The 27,868-nt window shown below is 41.6% G+C and overlaps 2 protein-coding genes and 1 pseudogene across 2 annotated transcripts in view; 1 reads left to right on the forward strand and 2 right to left on the reverse strand.

Moving 5' to 3' along the window:
• RRM1 (ribonucleotide reductase catalytic subunit M1) overlaps positions 1 to 2,346 on the forward strand; it is a 38,170-nt gene extending 35,824 nt beyond the window's left edge. The window contains exons 18-19 of the mRNA XM_043580407.1: positions 522 to 710; positions 1,721 to 2,346. Coding sequence (XP_043436342.1) covers positions 522 to 710; positions 1,721 to 1,909 — 378 coding nt within the window. The 3' untranslated portion in view covers positions 1,910 to 2,346. The remainder of the gene's footprint in view (positions 1 to 521; positions 711 to 1,720) is intronic.
• Positions 2,347 to 6,383: 4,037 nt separating this feature from the next.
• Positions 6,384 to 7,910, reverse strand: LOC122482553 (olfactory receptor 52K1-like). Its single transcript, XM_043578861.1, is given in 2 exon segments — positions 6,384 to 6,759; positions 6,761 to 7,910. Coding segments are annotated over 2 exon segments (1,044 nt in total). The 5' UTR covers positions 7,525 to 7,910; the 3' UTR covers positions 6,384 to 6,479.
• Positions 7,911 to 24,803: 16,893 nt separating this feature from the next.
• Positions 24,804 to 25,760, reverse strand: LOC122484240 (annotated as a pseudogene).
• Between the last annotated feature and the right edge of the window lie 2,108 nt (positions 25,761 to 27,868).

A 27,868-nucleotide genomic window follows, 5' to 3' on the forward strand; every position in this document is an offset into this window, starting at 1 on the left:
TTCCTTCCTTTTTTAAGTGCCTCTAGAACAATGAATATTTTGGCTGTAATCCAAATAGAAATGGATCTTTAATCATTACCACCAGCCATATATTTTGTTGGTTAAATGGAGTTTTGTTGGACATTCTAATCCAGAGGTAAGCAGTCTTGGGAAACTTGATAAGGGCTCATATTGTATGATACTGAATGGTATGGGTCAGATCTGGCAGGAAATAGAACTGAGGCCAGACCCTGGTATCATTAATTATGTTAATTAAAGGGACGCCTGGGTGGCTCAGTCAGTTGAGACTCTGACTTTGGCTTAGATTATGATCTCATGGTTCATGAATTCAAGCCCTGTGTCAGGCTCGCTGCTGTCAGTGCGGAGCCTGCTTCGGATCCTCTTCCCACCTCTCTCTCTGTTCCTACCCCACTTTCTCTCTCTCTCTCTCTCTCAAAAATAAATAAACATTAAAAAAATTATGTTAATTATGCTTATTTCTTCAGCCAGAGTGCAATAAACATTTGTTTTTCCTTCTTCAGAACATACCAGAAATTCCTGATGACCTGAAGCAACTTTATAAGACTGTGTGGGAGATTTCACAGAAAACCGTTCTTAAAATGGCAGCTGAAAGAGGTGCTTTCATTGATCAAAGCCAGTCTTTGAACATCCACATTGCTGAGCCTAACTATGGCAAACTCACTAGTATGCACTTCTACGGCTGGAAGCAGGTTGGTGGAGGAAATCATGGACTTGTTGCCAGCTTGGGATATTTTGGAATTGGAGCAGTTTTACCTTTTAGCTGCCTATTTAAATATTGCCACCTAGTTCTTTCATTTCAAATCCATATGTTAAAACCAAACCATGGTTTTTGTGCCAGATTAAGCTCTCACTTTGGATTTTCTTGTTTCTTTTAGGATTATTTCATTATTAGTTTTGAAACCTTGGAGTTACCTATGACCCTCCCTTTATTCTCCATACAATTACTCACCAAGTTGTGGTGGTTGTACCTTTGTACTGTTTCTTGAATATCTTTCTTCCTGTTCCACTACCATTATTCTTAACTTGTTAACTGATCTCTTTGCTTCTAGTAACTGCATTATCTTGTGCACTGCTACCATTTCTAAAATAAAACTTTACACATGTCAACCCACTCACTGTTCAAAAACATCCATTGTTTCTCCACTTTATGTACAATCTAAAAGCCAAATTACTTAGCTTGTCATTGGCAACTGTAAAGTCCTGTGATTCTGGATTCTATCCTTATTAACTGGCAATCACCTGGGTGTTTATATAGAATTAAATTTTTTTCTTTTTAATTTAAGAGACATTTATTGAATACATACTATGTGCTAAGACTGGGGATACCAAATAGAAGATGATGGTACTTATCCTTGAAGTAGTCATCATCTGTTCTTTACAGAGACACAGTCTAGCTCTCTAAATAATTATAAGGCAGACATTGTTTTAGGCAAACATGGAAGTCATACACATAAAAACAAAAGACTATAGAACAAAAATGTTTGACATTTCCAAAAAGATAAGCTTTTTTAGGGGTAAAATGAACACAATGTGCTGACTGTTTGTCTTTAAGCATTTTTGAGAAGGCTTCCTACAGGAGATGGAATTTCAGGTTTAGAAAACAATCTGATGTGGTTTATGGAAATGTATTTTAAACATTGGTTTCGAATGTCTAGTGTTCTTACAATTTCTAATTGTTGTATTTGCTTCCTTTGTGTAGGGTTTGAAGACTGGAATGTATTACTTAAGGACACGACCAGCAGCGAATCCAATCCAGTTCACTCTAAATAAGGAGAAGCTGAAAGATAAGGAGAAGGCCACAAAAGAAGAAGAAGAGAAGGAGAGGAACACAGCAGCCATGGTGTGCTCTTTGGAGAATAGAGAAGAGTGTCTGATGTGTGGGTCCTGAGGAAAGGCTTGGAAGAGACCAGCACTTCCTTACAGCCAAACTACTTCTTGAGCATAGATAGGCACAGTAGGTTTGCTTGAAGTGCTAAGGTTTTGCTGGACCTTATTGCAGCAAAAGGAGCAATTGATTTAAAGTACTGTTTCTATATAATAGTGTGAAAGTACTGATATTTTAAATCAATATATTGGGAATCAAAGTAGAAGTTTTAGGAATGCAAAAGAGGTCATCTTGCAAATAGGAAGTAACTGAATAGGGTTTCATTGCCCACTTGGCACCCCTTTTTTGGTGACCTCAATTTTCATTAGAAGACTTAGTTTTACTGCTTTGACTGGTGGGTCCATAGAAGCAAAACTGAGTCATAACCTGTGAGAAGTGTTGGCAGGACCTTTATCTGGATAAGGTCCTATTGGTCATTCTGAAATAAACTTTCAAAGCGATTATGTGAGACCAAATTTGTCATTTATTTTCATAAAAAGGTCAAATTTGAAAAAATATTTTCTGTTCTTTCAGAGTTCAGGGAGGAAATTTTAAGAAAAATTACTCAGATGCCTTCTACAATTCTGATCTTAACATATGCCTATTTCTTCTTTCTATTGTAAAATATATTAGCATAAGTGTTACCATTTTACCCACTTTAAAGCATACAATTTAGTGGCATAAAGTACATATACAGTGTACAACCATCATCACTATCTTATTTCCAGAAATTTGTCATCATCCCAAACAGAAACTCTAAAACAATAACTCCTCATTTCCTTCACCTCTCAATCCCTGGTAACCTCTATTCTACTTTCTGTCTTTGAATTTGCTTATTCTAGGTACCTCATATAAATGGAATACTGTAGTATGTGACCTTTTGTGTCTGGCTTATTTCACTTAGCCTGTTTTCAGGGTTCATCCATGTAGCATATAGCAGACTTTAGTTCCTCTTAAAGCCTGAGTAATATTCCATTGTATGTATATATCACATTTTGTCTTTCCATTCATATGTGAATAGACATTGATGTTATTTCCACCATTTTGGCTATTGTGAATAATGCTGCTCTGAACATTGATCACCAGTATCTGAATTCCTGTTTCCAGTTTTTTTGGGTATATACCTAGGAGTGGAATTGTGGGGAATACATCATAATTCAATGTTTAATTTGAAGGAACTTGAGGAACTGCCAAACTTTTCTGTAGGCTCAAGCTGCACCATTTTACATTCCTACCAGTAATGCATGAGAGTTCCAATTATTCCACATCTTTGCTGACATTTGCTAATTTTTTGTATTTTTCATGCTAGCTATCCTAATGGCTTTTGACAGTTTGATTACAATGTACCTTGGTGTGGATCTCTGAGTTTATCTTTCTTGATGTTTGTTGACCTGCTTGGATCAGTAGATTTACATTTTTCATTAAATTTGGGAAGTTTTCAGCCATTTTTCTTCAGATAATCTTTTTGCCCCTTTCTCTCTTTTCCTTCTGGGACTCCTGTAATGCGTCGCTCGTTCCACTGCTTATGTCCCCCAGGTCCCTTAGGGGTCATTCACTTTTCTTAATATTTTTTCTGTTCCTTAGGCTCAATAATTTAACTGTCATATCATCAAGGTCACTGATTCTTCTTCACACTCAACATCTGTTTGAGCCCCCTTGGTGAATTTTTCATCTTAGTTATTCTTTTCAGCTCTAAAATTTGTTTGTTTCCTTTGAACGATTTCTGTCTCCATGTCGATATTCTGATTTTAATGCATTGTTTTTCTGATTTCCTTTATTCATGTTTTCCTTTAGCTCTTCAAGCATTTTTAAGACAGTTGTTTTAATATCTTTGTCTAGTAAGTCTGGTGGCTGGGCTTCCTCAGGGATGGTTTCTGTCAGTTTTTCTTGTTCCTTTGAATGAGCTATGTTTTCCTATTTCATTGTAATGCCTGTAATTTTTTGGTTGTTGTTGAAATATTGTTTGGTACTTTTCCAGACTACTTTTGCAGAGACTATTCCCTAGTGTGTGTAATCACTGAAATCTCTGTTCAGTTAATGTTTTGACAGATATCCTTGAATTTCAGGAGCTCTCTATGTAGACTGGCTCTGTGCTAGGGCACTTTCCACATATGGGTAGGCTTTTTTCTGAGCCTAGGCATCTGTGATTGTTAATTTTATGTGTCAACTGGCTAGGCCATGGTATGCAGATACTTGGTCAAACACTAGCCTATATAGCTGTGAAGATATTTTTTTTAGATGACATTAACATTTAAATCAGTAGACTTTGAGTAAATCAGATTACCCTCCATAATGTGGGTTCCTCATCCAATCAGTTGAAGGCCTTAAGAGAAGAAAGATTGAGGTCCCCTAAGAAAGAAAGACTTTTTTCTTCAGATTGCTTTCGGACTTGAGCTACAATGTCACTTCTTTTCTGGGTCTCCAGTGTGCCAGCCTGCTCTGCCAATTTTAGATTTGCTAGTTCCACAATTGTGTGAGACAGTTACTTAAAATCTCTCTCTCCTTTCTCTCCCTCCCTCTCTCTCATGCTCCCCCCTCCCATTTTCTCATTAGTTTTATTTCTCTTTATAGAGAATGAGAACCCTGACTGATACAGATTTTGGTACCAAAAGTGGTTCTAGAGGAGTAGAATCTTAAGGATGAATCTTCTGAATTGGTTCTGTAGTTTCTGGAATTGATTCTCTAATCTGATTAGATTTAAAGGCACTAATGACTATTTCCAGTGGTAAAGGAAGTATTGATAGTTTATGGTGTGATGTGGTAATAGAGACACTCAAAATACCATCATTGGATGCTCCTAATCAAATACTTACAAGAGGCAAGGTTCTGGGTGATTGTGTGTATGTTCCACCTCCAGGGTGTATCAACTCTCCAGCCCTTTGTCATAATTTAGTTCATCTTGACTACCTTTTCCACACTGCTCCAATACATTGATGACGTGCTGATTAGACCTACTGAGCAAGAAGTAACAACTACTCTAGGCTTATCGGTAAGACATTTGTGTGTCAGAGGGTGGGAAATAATCTGACAAAAATTTGGGGGCCTTCTACGTCTGAGGGTATGGTCAAATGGTATGAGGCATATTGAGATATTCCTTCTATGGTGAAAGATAAATTGTTGCATCTGGCTCTTCCCACAAGCAAAAGACTGGCACAAGGCCTAGCGGGCCTCTTTGGATGCTGGCGTCAGCATAGCAGTGTATTCCTCATTTAGGTATGCTACTCTGGTCTGTTTACCAAATGACCTGAAAAGCTACTGGTTTTGAGCAGGGCTTGGAACAAGAGAAGGCTCTACAATAGGCCTAGTCCCGCCCTGCAGCTGCTCTGCCACTTGGGCCATGTGAAGTGGCGGTGGCGGATAGGGTTGCTATTTGGAGCCTCTAGCAGGCTCTTTGGATTTTGGAGCAGAGCCCTGCCATCCTCTGTCAATAAGTATTCACCTTTTGAGAAACATCTTTTGGCTTGCTACTCAGCCTTAGAAGAGACTGAATGCTTAACCATGGGCCACTAAACTACTGTGTGACCTGAGCTTCCCGTCAGGAACTGGGTGCTGTCTGACCCACCAAGCCATAAAGCTGCACCTGCGCAGCAGCATTCCGTCATCAAATGGTGTATACATTGAAGTGGTATAGACAGGATTTGGCTCGAGAGGCCCTGAAAGTACAAGTAAGTTATTGAAGAAGTGGCCCAAATGCCCATGATCCTCACTCTTGCCTGCACCTTTGGGGAGGTCCCTATGATCAGTTAACAGAAGAGAAAACTCAGGCCTAGTTTACACATGGTTCTGCATAATACGCAGGCACCACAGCTCCTTTCTGGGACAGCCCTGAAGGACGCTCCATCTTGTTGAAAGAGTTGTGGAAGACTTTTAAGCAGGGAATACTTTTAGATAGCTCACTCTGGCTACCATGGGAAGAGTGACCTAACCTATGGGTTTGGGTCAGACTCAAGTACCATATCAGGGTCTAGTTTGGTCTTTGGAACAGACTGGTTACTGGGCGAAGAGTTGGTCTGGGTGTCTTTCAGACTTGATGCCCCCGGGGGGGCAGGACCTGATCTGTTTATGTGGGCTAGACTGGATATTTGGAGTAGGCCTGACCTGTGTGCCTATGTCAGATTGGGATATCCAGCCTGGGGGCTCACCTGTGTTTGGGACTGTTAGACTCTATAACCCAACCTGTGTGCTTGGGTTAGACTAGAGAGTGCAAGGCTGACCTGTATATTTGGTCAGACTGGGCTTCATGTCAAGTCTTAGGCTGTATTTGGGAGAGACTGGGCCCCAGGGAAGGGCCTAGCCTATTTGTTTCGGACAGGATGTTCAGAGTGGGTTGCGGTCTGTATGACGCTCTGTACAGCTTCCAGGGGGGCTCTATACATCCAAATATTAACTGGGGTTTTCTCAGGAGTCAGGGGGAAGAGGACAAAGAAACTAAACAGAAAGATAAATAGGGAAAAGCAATTTTATTATTGGAATGGAAATAGAAAAAGAATTTAAAAAGTGGTAGTTGGCTAACAACGGGCCTTCCCTTGAGCCCATAATCTCACGATTTCAGCCTGTCCTTCAGTGATGCCTGCTTATTTCTTATTCCCAGAAGTCACAAGCCCAACTTCCCAAGTTGATAAAGTCCTTTCACTCTGGCAGTTGCCCCTCCACTCTCATATTCTGCAGTCTCTGGCTTCTCCCCAACCTCCTGGGCTGATTTATTGCCATAGAGCATCTTTTCCACATGTTGCCGGGTCTCCCTGGTCTGTACTCCATAAATGATAGGATTCAAGGATCCTGGGAGTAGCAAGTAGATGGCACTGAGCAGGTTCTGGACATCTGGAGACACAGTTTTGGCTACTCGGAAGACAATGGAGGTGGAGAGACCAGAGGGTAGATAGGATGACCAGTAAGTGGGAGCCACATGTGTGCAAGGCCTTGGCTCGGGCTCTCCCAGAAGAGATCCAGAAGGCAGCATAGATGATTCGTGTATAGGAGGTCCCTAGCAGGGCTAGATCCAAGGTCACAGTGACCAACCGCATGGTCAGTCCCAACCCATTGTTGAAAGTCAAGTCTCCACAAGCTATGCTCAGCAGTGCAATGTACTCACAGGCAAAGTGTCGAATCACCATTGTCTGGCAGAATCGACCTCGTGACGTTAGCACCACCAAAGGCACTGCCACTTCCAGGCTCCGTGTCAGAGCAAGAATGGCCAGCACTCCCAGCAGGCGGGAGGTTATCAGGTCAGTATAGTGGAGTGGGTGACAGATGGCCACGTAGCGGTCTAGGGCCATGGCCAGCAGGATATTGTAGTCCAGGAGAGTAAAGTAGATAAAGAACATCTGGTCCAGGCAGCCATGCAGTGACATGGGGTTAGCATAATGCACAAAGCCCTCCAGCATTTTGGGCATCACGGCTGTGGCAGCACAAATGTTGACAGCCAGGAGCAGGGCGATGAGCATGTACATTGGCTGATGCAAACTCCGTTGGGCCACCACTGTGTGGATGACCAGGATGTTTGCAGAGATGATCGTCACATAAAGGAAGGTAAGAGGCAGGACCAGGAGGGGCTGCCACTCTCGCAATCCAGGGAAGCCCACCAGGAAGAAGTTGGTGTAGGAGATGTTGAAGGCACTGGTATCTCCATCCTCACCCATCAGCTTTGGCCTTGGGTTGGCCCCAGGAGTGGTGATCAGAGACTGTTAGAACAAAATGGTCAATGGAAGAAAGCCAATTTCTATTTTAGGGCCTGAGGGGTTTGTGATGAAGGTCCACCTCTTCATGTACATATGTCTACTCCTTTGGGGCACAGATGGGTGCTATGCCAGGTGTTACGGAAGCTACAGAGGTGAACAAGGCATCCCTTGTCCTCAGGGAGCTCTTGGCCTGTGTGTGTGAAATGTAAACTTACAAGATCCTTGTTTATCTGTGATGTTCCAGGTATTTGATTGCTGAGTAAAAGATTAGGAGGAAAAGTAGGTGTGGTACATGAGGGAAAATAAAAGGTAATGGGGGGCACCTGGGTGGCTCAATCAGTTAAATGTCCGACTTTGGCCCAGGTCCATGGGTTTGAGCCCTGTGTCAGCTCTCAGGGCACAGCCTGGAGCCTGCTTCTGATTCTGTGCCTCCCTCTCTCTGCCCCTCCCCTGCTCACACTCTGTCTCTCTCAAACATAAACATTAAAAATAAAAATAAAAAATTTATGGGCCAGAGGTAAAACTAGAAAGCATGAAGAAAACGTTTGAAAGGAGGAAATATGAGGAATTTGTGGTCCAAGAAGTGTGGAAGAACCAGGTGGGGTTTATCAGGAATGATGGCCTCACTTTTGTGCCTGGGGTGCACTGTGGCAAGGCCAGGGGAAAGTTGCTGGACCTCAAACAACAGGTCACAGGGACTCTTGCCTTCCTAAGCCTCTATAGACTGACTCTGAGGCCTCCTGCCTGGCCTTGTCCTCAGTGTCATGGATGATGATTTTGCTTTCCTCTCAATGTAAGCTCCCGGAAAGCCAGCAAACAGCATTCTTCCCGCGTGCTGCTGGAGCTGCAAGTGCTGATTTCCCCCCAACTCTCCCCCCCCCCACCAAGCCCAGGCATCGAGGACGTACTTGAGCACTGCTTGTTGAGCAGGCCAAGGAGGAATAGGAAGAAGATGGGAGGAGGCTGAACATTTAGTTGGGCTCTGAGAGCAGTAATTTCAAAGTGTTGACCAGATTTTTGTGTAATTAAGGGAGCAGATAGGAAAAGATCCAGAGTCCTAGGGTTTGAACAACACAGATTACATGAAAATAGCTAACACCTATTGGACATTTACCATATGGCAGGCAGTGTTTTCAATGCTTTCATGGATTCACTTTTTAAAATCTTCTTAATTGTGCCAGTGAAGGAAGTAAGGCACAGAGAGGTTAAGTCTAGTTCCAGGTCACACAGCTAGTAAATGGCAGAGCAGAATTTGAACCCAGACAGTCAGACCCTAAAATGCATGCTCTTAACTTTAGGATGACCAACTGTTCCCTTCCCGGCTTGCCTGAGACTTCCCTGGAGTTTGCACTGAACATCTGGTGTTCCAGGAAACCTTTGGGGCAGATCACTTCACTCTTACTACTAACTACATAGAAGATTGGAGAAGCCTTATAGATTGTGGAGCAGCTAGGAAATGGTCTTCCTTCTTATCAGTGAATTGTCTCTGAAAACCACGTTTATGTTGGTGTTCCTATAACCACCTTCTGAATACTTAGAAGAATAAAGAGGCACAGCTGTAAATTCACAGGGAGACTTCCAAAGGAAGTGGCTTTGGATTTCCAATGCCCACCATGGAATGTCTTTTTGAAAAATCTTAGAGCATTATTTTATACAGAATAATCCAGACTTTGGGAAATGTGCCATTAGTGGGGTTGGGCAAGGGCCAGATGACATTGTGGGAGGGGGTAGAAGTCCTTAGAGTGGGGGACTTTCATAGCTGGAGGGTGGGATTGAGAAGCTGAGAGTGAGGTGAGCGGTGGTCCATGATAGGACAGAGGGGCAAGAAAGAAATGCAAGCTGGAGGAGCACTGGCCAAGAAGGTGGTTAAGGACCAAGCTTCTTGCCAAATGCCAGAGTGTGTTCATTGTTAAGGGGCTTAACAAGCTGTCACGTGAACTGTAGTTTGCCCTCCTATTTTGTATTTTAGGATCACTCAGGTAAGTTCCTCAAGGGGCTCTTAGACCCTAAAGCAGTCAAGAAAGGAAATGGCAGAATAACAACCCCCTCGAGGAGAGGCAGAAGGGATGAAAAATACCGTGAGGGATGAGCAGATCAGTTAACTCACTGATGAAAGTCTTGAGAGAGATGAAGAGGTGTTGCCAGAGTCACATCAGTCAGACTTAGGAACCAACTGGAAGTGGGGAAAGACAGAGGAATGGATAGTAATTTCAGGGTTTTTGTTGTTAGCCAGGATGACTGCACTGGTGCTCCTATAAGCTGAGCAAGGAAGAGCAGGGTTGGGGTTCTAGGAGGCCCAATTAATTGAACTTGGATGTGGGGAGGACTCCCAGATGAAGAGGTCCCCAGTCAACAACCTGAAGTCAGATGGAGAGCTCAGATGAAAAATTAAGGCTGGAGGTGACTATGTGAGGATTAGAAATTTATAGAGGGCATGAGACAGAGTCTTAAGGAGCAGATGGCAATGAAGGAGACCGAGGAAAAGAGGGGAGGGAGGGAGTGTGACAGCCAGGAGCAAATGGAGTTCTGGAAACCAGAGGAGAGGCTTGGTTGCTCTGGAGGCTTCGAGGTAAAGGGCTTTACAGACAGCAGAGGCCAAAGACCAACCGAGCCAACTCACCCTACAAGTAGCAGAGGAGGGGACGGAGAGGAGGCTGAGGATGATGCCAGAGCCGTGTGCTCTCTGCAGAAAGAGCCTCCCCTCCACCACTGGAAAAGTCAAAACCACACACAGAGCTGCTTTATCTCTGCCCTGTCCTCACAACTGGCAACAGTGTTCGTCTGTCTTCCTTCAGTTCCCAGGGAGAGATGTCTCTTTTGTTCTTAGGGCGTCTTGTACTTCTCACTCTCTCCCCTCAGCGTATGAAAAAGTTCATCTCTGTTAGGAGAAAATAAGCTCCACCTTAACTTCCTATAACCCTCTAGCTTTTCATCTTTCTCCTCACATTTATTTATTTATTTTTAAAGTTTATTCATTTATTTTGAGAAAGAGTATGAGCAGGGGAGGGGCAGAGAGAGAGGGAGAGAGAGAATCCCAAGCAGGCTCTGCACTGTCAGTGTGAGCCTGACGCAGAGTTTGAACTCGCGAACCGTGAGATCATGACCTGAGCTGAAATCAAGAGTCAGGTACTTAACAGACTAAGTCGCCCAGGCACCCCTCTCCTCATCTTTAAAGCAAAGCCTTGGGCATGTCTTTATTGAGCAATAATCACTGGCTCGCTGATTGAGCTCCTCAATGGATGGAAAGTGTTGCTTTCCAGCGGGGAGACCATGTCTTTTTCATCTCTGTCCCAGTGACCAGCTCTGAGCCCACAGCCAAATATGTGCTCGGTAAGTGTTGTGTTGAAGGAATAAATGCATGCACAAAGGGATTTTAAGAAACATTCTCATTTGCAACCTAGAGCAGCCCTTGGAAGTGGAATGAAGGAAGGAAGGAAGGAAAAATGAAACCTATTAAGGCTCAGAGATCCCAGGTGATTTGCTTAGTCTCACCTGACAAGAAGAGTCAGACCTGAAATTCAGGTCTTCTAACACTCTTCCATCCACACCACAGTTTTCTCCCTCACCGACTCTGCCCACCCCTCCTCCCCAACACACACAAGAGGCAACAATGGACAGGCTCCAAACGTTCTTAGTCTCAGCAGTAATACTAAGAGTTAGCATTTATTGAGCACTTACTACATGCCAGACATGATTCCAAGGCTTTTTTCTTTACTGTTCACAGCAACCCTAAGAGATGAATACTGTTTATTAACCCTGCTTATAGATGAGGACACTAAGGTTTAGAGAAGGTAACTCATATTCTTAAAGTCTCATAGGTATTAAATGATAGGGCTGGCATATGAGTGAACCTAGGTTGTTGATGATAATTGGTGGAGTTCAGGTCCAATCTCAGGTTTTCCTGCCTCCAAATCCCCATCAAGCTCCGGTCTTCTCACCCCCAACCTCACCATGGAAACCTGTAGTGGTGTCCTGTCGGGGTGCAGCCTGCTGTGGCTCTCAGTTCACCTCTGAAAAGGTAAGGCACCAAGGCACTGATCTATGAGGCTGAAGGGGAGGGATGGATAAGTAGACCCGTGGTTCCAGAGGAGGAGCCTGAGGAGATTCCCAGTGGGCAGTCATGTCCACAGACACCAAGGAGGAAACAGTGAGAAACCCAGAACTCAGGGAGGACCCCAGGGAGAGAGGCTGGGTGGAGGGGACAGTGTATGAACATTTTTATTTCTATGGCTCTTGGTGTTTCTCAGAGAGCAGTCACAGCTTCTGAGGGATTCATTTTACAGATGCCCCATTAGAAGCTTAGAGAGAACAAGTCAGGGTTCAGGTCAGATTCCATTCCAGGGGCACCAATAGGCAGAAGCTGGGTATTGCTGACTGGGATGACCAGGACTCAGCTGAGGGGAAGGGGCTCTTGCAATGTGGGGGTTATATAGGCACTCAGGGATCACCCAAAGGAGGGAAAGGGCACTTGGGTGACCATGGGAGAGCCAGGGACCTGATTTAGGAGTGGGTGGGTGTGTGTGCGCACACACACACATTGCTGAGGTACTTACTTGTCCGGTGTGGGTGGCTCAGGATCTGGGACAGGAGGTGACTCCAGTGTGGACTCTGCTGTGAATAGCTGAGACCCACAGAAGCGAGGGTTGTCTCCTCCAGGGAGGTATCACCACTCTGTCTTCTGGAATCTGGAAATAGGGGAACTGGAAATCTCCTCTTTTCCTCTTTTTCTGCTTTCTTTGGATTTAATGTTTTTTCTTTATGATTCAATTCTTCTTTCTTTTAATGTTCATTTGTTTTTGAGAGAGCAAGAAAGAGAGTGAGCGCATGTGCGTGTGGGAGAGGGCAGAGAGTGACAGAGAGAGAATCTTAAACAGGCTCCATGTTCAATGAGGAGCCTGATGTGGGGCTTGATCTTGCAACCCTGAGGTCATGACCTTAGCTGAAATCAAGAGTCAGACACTTGACTGAGCACCAGGTGCCCTGATTCGATTCTACTTCTTAGCTTATTAGCTGTGCCTTATTCCTTGTGTCATTTTACAGGTTGCTTTAGCATTTGTGATGCATATCTTTAACTTACCACAGTTTATTTTAAATTGTTATTATGCCACTTCAACAAACAGTATGAAATCCTGACAGCAAGGTTCTTTTATTTCCTCTCTCCCAGTATTCATGTTACTGTAGTTCTGTTTTATTTCTACATAAATTATGAAGTCCACAATACATTGTATATATTTTTGGCTTTCTACAATCCATCATATCCTAAAGAGATTTAGAAAAGAAAAAAATTATGGTTGAAAAATTCATTCATGTTGCATGCTACTGTATTTTATTGTTTTTAAAATTTTTTTAATGTTTATTTATTTTTGAGAGGCAGAGAGATAGAGCATAAGCAGCAGGGGACAGAGAGAGAGGGAGACACAGAATCTGAAGTAGGCTCCAGGCTCTGAGCTGTCAGCACAGAGCCCGATGCAGGGCTCAAACTCATAAGCCGTGGGAACATGACCTGAGCCGAAGTCAGACACTTAACCAACTGAGTCACCCAGATGCCCACCCCTTTATTTTTAAAAATTTTTAAATGTTTATTTATTTTTGAGAGACAGAGAAACATAGTGTGAGCAGGGGAGGGACAGAGAGAGAGGGAGACATAGAATTTATTGTTTTAATTTTTTTATTTTTAAAGTATTTATTTATTTATTTATTTACTTATTTATTTATATTAGATAAATGTATTCTTTAATCTCCATCACCTATTTTACCCATCCCCCTGCCTATCTCCCCACTGGTAACATCAGTGTTTTCTCTATAGTTACGAGTCTGTTTCTTTGTGTATCTATCTTTTCCTTTGCTCATTTGTTTTGTTAAATTCTGAATATGAGTGAGATCATATGGTTTTTGTCTTTCTCTGTCTGACTTATTTCATTTAGCAAAAATACACTCTAGCTCCATCCATGTTGCTACAAATGAAAAGATTTCATTCTTATTTATGGCTGAGTAATATTCCATTGTTATATATACCACAATTTCTTTATTGATAGGCACTTGGGCTGCTTCCATAGTTTGACTATTGTAAATAAAACTGTAGTAAATATAGGGGTGCATATATCCCTTTGAATTAGTGTTTTTGTATTTTTTGGGTAAATATCAAGTAAATATGAAGTACTGGATCATGGGGTATTTTTTAACTGTTTGAGGAATCTCCATACTATTTTCCACAGTGTCTGTACCAATTTGCATTCCCACCGACAGTGCATGAGGGTTCCTCTTTCTCCACATTCTCACCAACACTTGTTGTTTCTTGTGTTTTTGATTTTAGCCATTCTGACAGGTGTGAAGTGATATCTCATTGCAGTTTTGATTCGCATTTCCCTGGTGATGAGTAATGTTGAGCACCTGTTCATGTGTCTCTGTTGGCCATATGTATGTCTTCTTTGGAAAATGTCTGTTCATGTCTTATGTCCATTTTTAAATTGGATTATTTGTTTTTGGAGTGTTGAGTTTTATCAGTTTTTTTATATATTTTGGATATTAACCCTTTGTTGGATATGTCATTTGTAAATATCTTCTCCCATTCTGAAGATTGCCTTTTAGTTTTGTTGATTGTTTCCTTCGCTGTGCAGAAACTTTATTTTGATGTAATCTAAATAGTTTGTTTTTGCTTTTATTTCCCTTGCTGATGTTAGAGAAATTACTGCCTGTGCTCTCTTCTAGAATTTTTATGGTTTCAGGCCTCACATTTAAGTTTTTAATCCATTTTGAGTTTATTTTGTGTATGTATAGAAAGTGGACCGGTTTCATTCTTTTGCATGTAGCTGTCCAGGTTTCCCTATACCATTAGTTGAAGAGACTATTTCCCATTGGATATTATTTATCCTTTGTCAAAGATTAATTGACCATATAATTGTGGGTTTATTTCTGGGTTTTCAATTCTATTCTATTGATACAGGCATCTATTTTTATGCCAGTACTATACTTTTTTTAATTTAATTTTTATTTAAAATTTTAAAAAATTTACATCCAAGTTAGTTAGCATTAAGTGCAACAATGATTTCAGGAGTAGATTCCTTAATGCCCCTTACCCATTTAGCCCATCCCCCCTCCCACAACCCCTCTAGTAACCTTCTGTTTGTCCTCCATATTTAGGAGTCTCTTATGTTTTTGTCCCCCTCCCGGTTTTTATATTATTTTTGCTTCCCTTCCCTTATGTTCATTTGTTTTGTATCTTAAAGTCCTCAAATGAGTGAAGTCATATGATATTTGTCTTTCTCCAACTAATTTCGCTTAGCAAAATACGCTCTAGTTCCATACACGTAGTTGCAAATGGCAAGATTTCAATGGCATTTTTGATTGCCAAGTAATACTTGATTATATATATATACCACATCTTCTTTATCCATTCATCCATCGATGGACATTTGGGCTCTTTCCATACTTTGGCTATTGTTGATAGTGCTGCTATAAACATTGGGGTGCATGTGTCCCTTCGAAACAGCACACCTGTATCCCTTGAATAAATACCTAGTAGTGCAATTGGTGGGTCATAGGGTAGTTCTATTTTTAGTTTTTTTTTTTTTAATTTTTTTTCAACGTTTTTTATTTATTTTTGGGACAGAGAGAGACAGAGCATGAACGGGGGAGGGGCAGAGAGAGAGGGAGACACAGAATCGGAAACAGGGTCCAGGCTCCGAGCCATCAGCCCAGAGCCTGACGCAGGGCTCGAACTCACGGACCGCGAGATCATGACCTGGCTGAAGTCGGATGCTTAACCGACTGCGCCACCCAGGCGCCCCCTATTTTTAGTTTTTTGAGGAACCTCTGTACCATTTTCCAGAGTGGCTGCACCAGTTTGCATTCCCACTAGCAGTGCAAGAGATCCTCTTTCTCTGCCTCCACGTCAACATCTCTTGTTGTCTGAGTTGTTAACGTTAGCCATTCTGACAGATGTGAGGTGGTATCTCATTGTGGTTTTGATTTGTATTTCCCTGATGCTGAGGGATGTGGAGCATTTTTTTCATGTGTCAGTTGGCCATCTGGATGTCTTCTTTGGAGAAGTGTCTATTCATGTCTTTTGCCCATTTCTTCACTGGATTATTTGTTTTTTGGGTGTTGAGTTTGGTAAGTTCTTTATAGATTTTGGATACTAACCCTTTATCTGATATGTCATTTGCAAATATCTTCTCCCATTCCACCAGTTGCCTTTTAGCTTTGCTGATTGTTTCCTTCGCTGTGCAGAAGCTTTTTATGTTGGTGAGTTCCCAATAGTTCATTTTTGCTTTGTTTTCCTTTGCCTCCAGAGACGTGTTGAGTAAGAAGTTGCTGTGGCCAAGATCAAAGAGGTTTTTGCCTGCTTTCTCCTCAAGGATTTTGATGGCTTCGCTTCCTATCTTACATTCAGGTCTTTCATCCATTTTGAGTTTATTTTTGTGTATGGTGTAAGAAAGTGGTCCAGGTTCATTCTTCTGCATGTCGCTGTCCAGTTTTCCCAGCACCACTTGCTGAAGAGACTGTCTTTATTCCATTGGATATTCTTTCCTGCTTTGTCAAAGATTAGTTGGCCATACGTCTGTGGGTCCATTTCTGGGTTCTCTATTCTGTTCCATTGATCTGAGTGTCTGTTCTTTTGCCAGTACCATGCTGTCTTGATGATTACAGCTTTGTAATACAGCTTGAAGTCCGGGATTGTGATGCCTCCTGCTTTGGTTTTCTTTTTCAAAATTGCTTTGGCTATTCGGAGTCTTTTGTGGTTCCATACAAATTTTAGGATTGTTTGTTCTAGCTCTCTGAAGAATGCTGGTGTTATTTTGATAGGGGTTGCATTGAATATTTAGATTGCTTTGGGTAGTATGGACATTTTAACAATATTTGTTCTTCCTATCCAGGAGCATGGAATATTTCTCCATTTTTTGGTGTCTTCTTCAATTTCTTTCATAAGCTTTCTATAGTTTTTAGTGTATAGATTTTTCACCTCTTTGGTTAGATTTATTCCTAGGTATTTTATGGTTTTTGGTGTAACAGTAAATGAGATTGATTCCTCTGGGTTTTCCAGGGCATCATGTCATCTGCAAAGAGTGAAAGTTTGACCTCCTCCTAGCTGATTTGGATGTCTTTTATTTCTTTGTGTTGTCTGATTGCTGAGGCTAAGACTTCTAATACTGTGTTGAATAACAGTGGCGAGAGTGGATGTCCCTGTCTTGTTCCTGACCTTAGGGGGAAAGCTCTCAGTTTTTCCCCATTGAGGATGATATTAGCGTTGGGTCTTTCATATACAGCTTTTATGATCTCGAGGTATGCTCCTTTTATCCCTACTTTCTTAGAGGTTTTTATCAAGAAAGGATACTGTATTTTCTCTGCATCTATTGAGAGGATCATTTGGTTCTTGTCCTTTCTTTTTTGATGTGACAAATCACACTGATTGTTTGCAGATATCGAACCAGCCCTGCATGCCCTGTATAAATCCCACTTGGTGTTGGTGAATAATTTTTTTAATGTATTGTTGGATCCAGTTGGCTAATATCTTGGTAAGAATTTTTACATCCATATTCATCAGGGAAATTGGTCTATAGTTCTCCTTTTTGGTGGGGTCTCTGTCTGGTTTTGGAATCAAGGTAATGCTGGCTTCATAGAAAGAGTTTGGAAGTTTTCCTTCCATTTCTATTTTTTGGAACAGCCTGAAGAGAATAAGTGCTAACTCTTCCTTAAGTGTTTGGTAGAATTCCCCTGGAAAGCCATCTGGCCTTGGACTCTTGTTTTTTTGGAAGATTTTTGACTACTAATTTTTCTTTGCTGGTAATGGGTCTGTTCAAATTTTCTATTTCTTCCCATTTCAGTTTTGGTAGTGTATACGTTTCTAGGAATTTGTCCATTTATTCCAGATTTCCCATTTTATTGGCGTATAGTTGCACATAATATTCTTTTATTATTGTTTTTATTTCTGCTATGTTGGTTGTGATCTCTCCTCTTTCATTCTTGTTTTTATTTATTTGGGTCCTTTCCTTTTTCTTTTTGATCCAACTGGCTAGTGGTTTATCAATTTTGTTAGTTCTTTCAAAGAACCAGATTCTGGTTTCTTTGATCTGTTCTGATTTTTTTTTTTTTTTTTTTGGTTTCGGTAGCATTAATTTCTGCTCTAATCTTTATTATTTCCTGTTTCTGCTGGTGTTGGGTTTTATTTGATGTTCTTTTTCCAGCTCCTTAAGGCATAAGGTTAGGCTGTGTATCTGAGATCGTTCTTCCTTCTTTAGGAAGACCTGGATTGCTATATACTTTCCTCTTGTGACCACCTTTGCTGCGTCCCAGAGGTTTTGGGTTGTGGTGTTATCATTTTCATTGGCTTCCATATATTTTTTAATTTCCTCTTTAAAAAATTAATAATAATTTCCTCTTTAGCTTCTTGGTTAGCCCATTCATTCTTTAGTAGGATGTTTTTCAGTCTCCAAGTATTTGTTACCTTTCCAAATTTTTTCTTGTGGTTGATTTCGAGTTTCATAGCGTTGTGGTCTGAAAATATGCATGGTATGATCTCAATCTTTTTGTACTTACTTAGGGATGATTTGTATCCAAGTATATAGTCTATTCTGGAGAACATTCCATGTGCACTGGAGAAGAATGTATATTCTGCTGCTTTAGGATGAAATGTTTTGAATATATCTGTTAAGTCCATCTGGTCCAGTGTGTCATTCAAAGCCATTGTTTCCTTGTTGATTTTTTGATGAGATGATCTGTCCATTGCTGTGAGTGGGGTGTTGAATATGGTATTACTATTGATGAGTTTCTTTATGTTTGTGATTAATTGATTTACATATTTGGGTGCTTTCACATTTGGCGCATAAATGTGTTTACAATTGTTAGGTCTTCTTGGTGGATAGTCCCCTTGATTATGATATAATGCCTTCTTCATCTCTTGATAAAGGCTTTATTTTAAAGTCTAGATTGTCTGATATAAGTATGGCTACTCCGGCTTTCTTTTGTTGACTATTAGCATGATAGATGGTTCTCTACTCCCTTATTTTCAATCTGAAGGTGTCTTGAGGTCTAAAGTGGGTCTCTTGTAAACAGCATATAGATGGATCTTGTTTTCTTATCCATTCTGTTACCCTATGTCTTTTCATTGGAGCATTGTGTTCATTGATGTTTAGAGTGAGTACTGAAAGATATGAATTTATTGCCATTATGATGCTTGTAGAGTTGGAGTTTCTGGTGGTGTTCTCTGGTGCTTTCTAATCTTTGTTGCTTTTGATATATATATATTTTATCTTTTCTCTCCTCAGAGAATCCACCTTAAAATTTCTTGCATGGCTGGTTTAGTGGTCACAAACTCTTTTAATTTTTGTTTGTCTGGGAAACTTTTTATCTCTCCTTCTATTTTGAATGACAGCCTTTCTGGGTAAAGAATTCTTGGCTGCATATTTTCTTCTGATTCAGCAAATTGAATATATCCTGCCACTCTTTTCTGGCCTGCCAAGTTTCCACAGAAACTTGGTGTCTGCTGCACACCTGATCTGTGTTCTCTTGTAGGTTAGGGACTTTTTTTCCCTTGCTGCTTTCATGATTCTCTCCTTACCTGAGTATTTTGTGAATTTGACTATGATATGCCTTGTTGACGGTTGGTTTTTGTTGAATCTAATGGAGCTCCTCTGTTGCTTCCTGGATTTTGATGTCTGTGTCTTTCCCCAGGTTAGGAAAGTTTACTGCTATGATTTGCTCACATAACCCTTCTACCCCTATTTCTCTCTTCCTCTTCTGGGACCTCTATGATTCTGATGTTCTTCCCTTTTAATGAGTCACTGATTTCTCTAATCCTTAAATTGTGCTCTTTTGCCTTAATCTCCCTCTTTTTTTTTTTTTTGCTTCATTATTCTCTATAAGTTTGTCCTCTATATGGCTGATTCTCTGTTCTACCTCATCCATCCTTGCCACCGCTGCATCTATCCATGATTGCAGCTCAGTTATAGAATTTTTAATTTCATTCTATTTTTTACTTCTTTTATCTCTGCAGAAAGGGATTCTAATCTATTTTTGAGTCCAGCTAGTATTCTTATTATCGTGATTTTAAATTCTGGTTCAGATATCTTGCTTGTATCTGTGTTGGTTAAATCCCTGGCTGTTGTTTCTTCATGCCCTTTCTTTTGGGGTGAATTCATTCATTTTGTCATTTTGAAGGGAGAAAAGGAATTGAGGTAGAGAAATTAAAATAAAAAAATTAAAATTAAAAAAATTAAAATTAAAAATTAAAAACACACACACAAAATCTAATAAATGATGAAAAATCCTAGGTGTGTTTTGGTCTCTGTGTTCAAAGTGGTTTGATAGATTAGAGTAAAAAGGGGGGAGAAAGGTAATTGTTTGAGAATTTGAAAAAATGAATACACTGAAGTAGACTAAAATTAAACTATGGGAGTAAAATAGAATTTGAAAAAATTTACACAAAAGTAAAGACTATAGTAGAAAAAATAAAAGAAAAACATTTTAATAGAAATTTAAAGTAAAAATGAAGTTTTTCTCTTTCTGTATTCAAGAAAAAGAAAATAAACCAAAAAGAGAAAAAAGAGGGAAAAAAAGGAAATCGTTTGAAAATTTGAAAAAGTGAATAATGATGGAAGTAAAATAGAATTTGAAAAAATTTACACAAAAGCAAAAAAAAATTTTGAATAAAAATTGAAAACAAAAATGAATTTTTTCTCTTTCTGTATTCAAGAAAAAGAAAAGAAGTGAAAAAGAGAAAAAAAAAAAAAAGAAAGAAAATTGAATAGATGGACCTGCTAGCAGATTGAAATAGGACTGAAATTACTTCATTTTCCCCTAGAAGTCAGACTATGAATCGCTTTATAGTCCATAAACTAACCAGGCGGTGAGACTTGTGTTCTGAAGAGCGAGGTTGGCCCAGTTGGGCAGGGCTTAGTGTAGTGGCTCCGTCCTCCACTAGATGGCGCTGCTAGCCTATGGGGGTTGAGTTGTAGCGCTCGCTCCTAGGTGCATATGCGTATGCGTGGGAGCAGTGAAAATGGCGTCACCCAGCCACACAGCCTCTCGTATTGAGACTCTGTTCTCCCCGGTTAGCAATTGCTCACCCATCCTCTGTCTTCAGCTTTTGTCCACTCCCCTCTTTTTCACTGTCTGTGACCAAGCCGCAGGCAGTACTTGTCGCCTGTGTTTTGTCTCAGGTGTGGCTGTTTTCCCTGGCCCCTTACTTCTGAAGGACTGCAGCTTTGACCCGTTCTGCCCCTCTGTGGGCGGGTCTCACTGAGCAATGGCTGAATGTCTGCTGCACCCAGGAACGCTTGCTGGACCCTGCTGCTGCCTGTGCCCCAAGACTGCGGCTGGGTGCCAGCCCGCCCCAGAAAAAGTTCACGAGATAGTGTAGCAGCAGCGTCTCAGGGATTATGGAAAATCACAACACACATCTGGCACCAGGCTTCACCCTCAACAACCTTGCCCCAGCACCAACGAATGCAGCTGCCTTCTGGGGTCTGCTGGGACCAGGTGGCTTCAACAGTCTCTACCAAATGTCCTTCCAGCAGTGGAACCGCTTTTCCCTGTGTGGCCTGAGAACCTCCCGGACCCCACTCTGCTCCTGGGGATTCGCCCTTCCCACCAGAGCACCGCCAGGTATGGAGCTGCGGAGTTGCAGCCTTTGCGCTCCCCTTGTTTACAGTCTTAATGGAATTTAAACCCTCTCCTTTCTCCTTTCTCCTTTCTCCCTTTTTAGTTTTGTCCCTGCGGCTGTTTCCAATTTTCCACTTTCTCTCCAGCTGCTTTTGGAGAGGAGTGCTTTTCCCATATTCTCTCCACCCGGCCTCCCCCCCCCCCCAATCTCTGTCCTCTCTCCACCTGCAAAAGCGGCTCCCTGCCCACTGTGGCCCCTCGCTCCCCAAGTTCACCTCTCTGTGCCATGTACCTGCTGAATTCTGTGGTTGCATTTGTGCAGATTGTTGTATTAATCCTCTAATCAGTTTTCTAGGTGTGCAGGATGGTTTAGTGTTGGTCTGAATGTATTTCATGGATGCAAGACACACAAAAAACTTCCATGCTGTTCTGCCATCTTGGCTCCTTCCCTGTGTGTAGAGTCTTAATGGAATTTAAACCCTCTCTTTTCTCCTTTCTCCCTTTCTTGTTAAGTCCTTGCGGCTGTTTCCACTTTTCCACTTTCTCTCCAGCTGCTTTCGGGGTGGGGGTTCTTTTCCCATACTCTCTCCTCCCCTCCCCCCAGCCTCTGTCCTCTCTCCACAAGCAAATCAGCTCCCTGTCCTCCACAGCTTCTCTCTCCCCCACAGTTCACCTGTCTGCACCACGTACCTGCTGAGTTCTGTGGTTCAGGTTGTGCAGATTGTTATGTTAATTCTCAAATCAGTTTTCTAGGTGTGCAGGATGGTTTAGTGTTGATCTGGCTGTATTTCATGCGCGAGAGACACAAAAAAGACTTCCTTGCTGTGCCACCATCTTGGCTCCTCCCCTCCAGTACTATACTGTGTCAGTTATTGCTGCTTTGTAATAGAGCTTGAAGTCTGGAATTGTGATACTTCTGGTTTTTTCTTTTTCAAGATTGCTTTGGCTTTTCGAGGTCTTTTGTGGTTTGATACCAATTTTAGGATTGTTTGTTTTAGCTCTGTGAAAAATGCTGTTGGTATTTTGAGAAGAATTGCATTAAATGTGTAGATTGCTTTGGGCAGTATATACATTTGAACACTATTTGTTCTTCTAACCCATGAACATGGAATGTCTTTCCATTTCTTTGTGTTGTCTTGAATTTCTTTCATCACTATTTTGTAGTTTTCAGGGTACAGGTCTTTCACCTCTTCAGTTAAGTTTATTCCTAGATATTTGATTGTTTTTGGAGCAACTGGAAATGGGGTTGTTTCCTTGAATTCAGTTTCTGCTGATTCATTATTAGTGTATAGGAATGCAACAGATTTCTCTACATTGATTTTGTATCCCACAACTTTACTGAATCCATTTATCAGTTCTAGTAGTTTTTGGTGGACTCTTTAGGGTTTTCTGTATTTAGTATCATGTCATCTACAAAATGTGAGTGTTTTATGTCTTCCTTCCCAATTTGGATGTCTTTAACTTTTTTTTAAGTTTTCTTTACTTTGGAGAGAGAGAGAGAGAGATTGAGAGAGATCGAGAGAGAGAGAGACATCGAGTGCTTGTGTGCAAGCAAGGGAAGAGCTAAAAGAGTGGGAGACCCAGAATCTGAAGCAGGCTCCAGGCTCCAAGCTGTTAGCACAGAGCCCAATGTGGGGCTCGAACTGGAGAACTGTGAGATCACGATCTGAGCTGAAAGTCGGACACTTAACTGACAAGTTAAGCCCCCCAGGCACCCTGTCTTTTATTTCTTTATGTTGTCTCATTGCTTCTAGTACTATGTTGAATCAAAGTGGCGAGTGGACATCTTTGTCTTGTTCCTGATTTTAGGGGAAAATGTCTCAGTTTTTTTTTTTTTTTTTTTTTTACCATTGAGTATGATGTTAGCTGTGGGTTTTTCATATATGGCTTTTATTATGTTGAGGAATGTTCCCTCTAGACCTACTTTGCACAGGGTTTTTATCATGAATGGGTGTTGTACTTGTGAATGTATTTTATTGTCAATAGCATTCTAATGTATGAATGTACCATAATGTATTTACACATTTTATTGCCAAAGGACATTATTTTATTTCTAGTTTTTCACAATTAGGAACAATGCCACTGTGAATATTCTTGTATGTGTGTTTTGATGCCCATGTGTCTGAGGATATTTTGGGGGTTAAGAGGTATGCATATCTTTAGTTTCACTAGATAATGGCAAATTGTCCTCAAAGTGGTTCAGCAATCTATAATCTCATTAGTAGTGCATTGAGAGTTTTCGTGGTCTGGGAAATTTTGAAATACATATACAAATATGGTATGTTTATACAATAGATGTGTGAAGTTGTATAGTGCACAACCTGAACATCTGTATGTGAGAGGCTGGAGGTCAAATGCCTTTTCTTATGCTTATTTTCTGAAGTGACTGTTCAAGTCTTCTGCCTATTTTACTATTGTCTTTTTCTTACTGATTTGTAGTTGTTCTTTATATATTCTGGATACTAGTTCATTGTTGGTTAAACCACCTACAGGTCCTCTGATGGACTTCCATTTGCTGACCATTAACCTTCTTAGAACAGTCTCCTCTCTGGGCTTTGGTGAGACCACTCTCCCTTTAGTTTCCTCTTGCCTCTCTAACCCTCATACACAAACTCAACCTTCCGGAATCTCTTGTGTCTGTCTTCCACTCCTCATTTCTGCTGTGACCAGTCAGGCCAGGCCACCGTCAGGTCCAGGCCACCGTCATCTCCAGTATCCCAGCCTCCAGGCTTGTGTCCTTCTGATCCACATTCTACTAGGGCTGCAGAACCATCTTTCCAAAACACAGGTAGGATCTTGCCACTTTGCTGCTTTGGACTCTTTAAATGGCTAAATACTGCATGGAGTAAGCACTCAAACTCCTTATCACAACAGATGAGGCCTTCTATCACTTGGCCTCTGCTTATGCATTCAGCCTCCTTCCCTGCCAGGCCCCCACCTGCCCCTGTGCCAGGGAAACTGGGCCTGGTTGGGAGTTTCCCACTCAGCCGTGTACCCATGCCTCTGTGCCTTTGCCTACCCTGCTGTTATGGCCTGGAATTCTTTTTCTTCTATCTCCTTCCTCTTCAGTAAACACCTTATCTTGTCTTTCAAAGATAACTCAAATTGACCTTCTCTGTGAAGTGTTCTGTCTTCGTAATTGTCTTCCTCTATGTTCCCACAGAGTTTTGTACATAAAGGTATTATTGAACATTACCTGTCTTTATAGTTTGGAAGCTTTATAGACTAGAGCCTCCTTCAGGGAAGAGACCGGTTTCTTTTTCTTTGCAATCATGGGGCTAGCATGATGTATGTAAAATAGATGTCTGATGAATGAATGTGAGAATGCATTAATATCACATGCAGAAAGAAGGGGAGAAAATTTAGAAGCTAGAGACAGAAGCTTCCTTTGGAGTTGGTTACTGTATAATTCTGGATGAGTAGCTATTTTCAGAAAATGGATAAAAGACTTTCAAAGATGAATGCAGATAGTCAAAGCCAAAATACAGCAGGGATGACTCATTTGCACATATACCCACTTGAAAGTGAGAGTACTTGTAGGACCTACAAGTCCCAAAGAGTCATGTGGGAAGCTCCCTGTGTGAGGGCAGGGGCTGGGGCTTCTCGGCGGGGGGGTGGGGGAGGGGGGGGGGAGGAGGGGGCTAGTAGCTCTGCCTTTTGGAACAGAGTTGGAACAGAGTTGCCAGGTGCTGCCTGATTTCCTTGGTCCCGGCCCCGTAGATGACAGGGTTAACCAGACATGGGAGCAGCAGGTAGAGGGCGCTGAGTGAGTTGTGCATGGCCAGGGAGGCAGTGGGAGCCACACGGTAGATGATGGATGAGGACATGGTGGAAGAGTAGACGGTGAAGATGACCAGCAGGTGGAAGCCACAGGGCCTTGGAATGTGCTCTGCCTGATGAAATCCAGAAGGCAGCATGGATAATGCGAGAGTAGGAGGCTCCAAGTAGCAGCATGTCCAGGACTCTGTTGAAGATGTGGACAGTGAGACCCACAGTCTTGTTCGGGGAGATGTCCCCACTGGAGAGCTTCATGAGGGCCATGTCCTCACAGGCAAAGTGGTGGATCAGGTCTGAGCAGCAGAAGTGAACCTGGGAGGCAAGCCCCACGAGGGGGAGCAACAATGCAAGTGCTCCTGGCAGCTGCCTCCCCCACCAGGCCAGCCAGCAACTGACCTGTCACTATCTCAGGGTAGCACAGAGGGTAGCAGATGGCAATGTAGCAGTCCAGGACCATGACCAGGAGGGTGTTGCAGTCAAAGACAATGAGGAAGTAGATGCAGAACATCTGGAGTAGACAGCAAGGCAGGGAGATGTGGTTGAAGTGGGTAGAGAAGCTGAACAGCATGGTGGGCATCACGGTGGCGGCAACACAGATGCTGACAGCCAGGAGAAGGGAAATGAGCAGGTACATGGGCTGGTGCAGGCTCTGCTGGGCCACCACCATGTGGGTGACCAGGGCATTGGCAGAGATGATCACCAGGTAGAGGCTGAGGAAGGGCAGCACCAGAAGGGCGTGAGTGCTCCTGCAGCCCAGGGAAGCCCACCCAGAGGAAGCTGGTGTAGGACCCGTTGGAGCTGCTGTTGCTCCATGCCAACATCTTCCTTGGGAAGCAGAATGGTCTGGGAGCAGGATGGTCTGGTTTCCGTACCTTGACCCCTACTAGGGCCTGCCCCACCTTCACCAGGCTTTGGTCTTCATGAGTCAATATTCCTGGAGAAAAAAATGAGAAGCTAAGGGTCATAATTTAATGACATATGAATCTTTCAATAAGTTTTTGCATTTCAAATATATTTCTCAGGGTAGATTTCGGATGTAGGATTATTGGGTCAAACAATCTGAACATTTTTGAGCATGCCAAGTGGATTTCTGAGAAAGCTGTATCAGTCTCATGTCTGAGTCACTGGTGCTAGTATTAAATTAATATAATTTAATAATTTTTATTTTAGTAATTTGATGATTGAAAAATACTATCTTATTGTAATTTGCAGGTTCTTGTTTGTGAAATATCCGTTCATTATACTTTGCCCATGTGTATAAGGTGTTAAGTATTTCCCTTAGCAATTTAATTATTAAAATTAATTATTCCTCTTTCATCCACTGAAACAAAATTTTCAAATCTTGTATTTTTATTTTGTTTCTGATATTAAGACTAAAAACTTTAAATTTATAAAATGAAATCTATGAGCATTTCTCCTTATGAGTTGGTTTTAAGCTTGGCAAGTCTTTTCTCATTCAAAGATTTTGTTCCCCTTTAAAATATGGCATGATTTTTTCGTATTAAATTTTGATCCACAAGAAATTTGTTTTTGTCACAAAGTGACAATCTAAGTTGGTATATTCCTCCCCAGGTAACTAAATACATTGTTCTTGTTTCAGCTTCTCCATTGCTTTGTCTTACTATCTTTATCCTAGATTAAGTTCTTGTATGTCATGGGGTTGTTTTACAGGTAGTGATGCTCTGATTGTTCTTGTGCCAATACCATACATTTTTTTTTTTTTTAAATAAAAGCTTTATTGAGGTATAATTTGCAGACCATACAGTTTACCCATTTAAATGTACAATTCAATGTTTTTTTTTTAGTAAATTCACAGAGCTGCACAACTATCACCACAATCAACATTTTCATCACATCAAATAGACACCCTTTACCAACTGATAGTCACTCCCCATTTCTCCCAATCCCCTCAGCCCGAGGCAACCACTTTCTGTGTCATTGGACTGGACTATTCTGAATGTTTCATATAAATGGAATCATACAGGGGCGCCTGGGTGGCGCAGTCGGTTGAGCATCCGACTTCAGCCAGGTCACGATCTCACGGTCCGTGAGTTCGAGCCCCGCGTCAGGCTCTGGGCTGATGGCTCGGAGCCTGGAGCCTGTTTCCGATTCTGTGTCTCCCTCTCTCTCTGCCCCTCCCCCGTTCATGCTCTGTCTCTCTCTGTCCCAAAAATAAATAAAAAACGTTGAAAAAAAAATAAATGGAATCATACAGCATGTGGTCTTTCATGGCTGGCTTCTTTCACTTAGCATACTGTTTTCGAGTTTCAATATGCTGTAGCCATGAGTATGCCATTTCCTTTTAGTGGCTGAATAGTACTCCATCATGTGGATAAACCTCATTGTATTGATCCACTCATCAGTTGATAGATATTTGGGCTGTTTCCACTTTTTGGCTCTTTTCAACAATGTTGCTGTGAACACTAATGTACAAGTTTTTATGTACACATGTTTTCATTTCTAGGAGTAGAATTACTGAGTATCTATATACTCTCTGTTTAATCTTTTGAGGAAGTACCATATTGTTTTCCAAAGCAGCTGCACCATTTTACTTTCCCACCAGCAGTGTATGAGGGTTATAATTTCTTCATGTCATTTTCAACAGTTATTATGATCTTTTTAAAAATTCTAGCCATCCAAGGTGTTCTGATTTGTGTTTCTCTGAGGGCTAATGATGTTGAACATGTTTTCATGTGCTTTTATTTGGAGAAATCTCTATTCAAATCCTCTCCCTGTTTTTATGAAAAAAATTTTTTTGAACATTTATTTATTTTTGAGAGAGAGAGAGGGAGACAGAGCACAAGTGGGGGATGTTCAAAGAGTGAGACATAGAATCTGAAGCAGGCTCCAGACTCTGAGCTGTCAGCACAGAGCCCGACTTGGGGCTCAAACTCACAGACTGCGAGATCATGACCTCAGCCAAAGTCGG

This window comes from Prionailurus bengalensis, chromosome D1 (assembly GCF_016509475.1).
Source record: "Prionailurus bengalensis isolate Pbe53 chromosome D1, Fcat_Pben_1.1_paternal_pri, whole genome shotgun sequence".
Classification (NCBI taxonomy): Eukaryota; Metazoa; Chordata; class Mammalia; order Carnivora; family Felidae; genus Prionailurus; species Prionailurus bengalensis.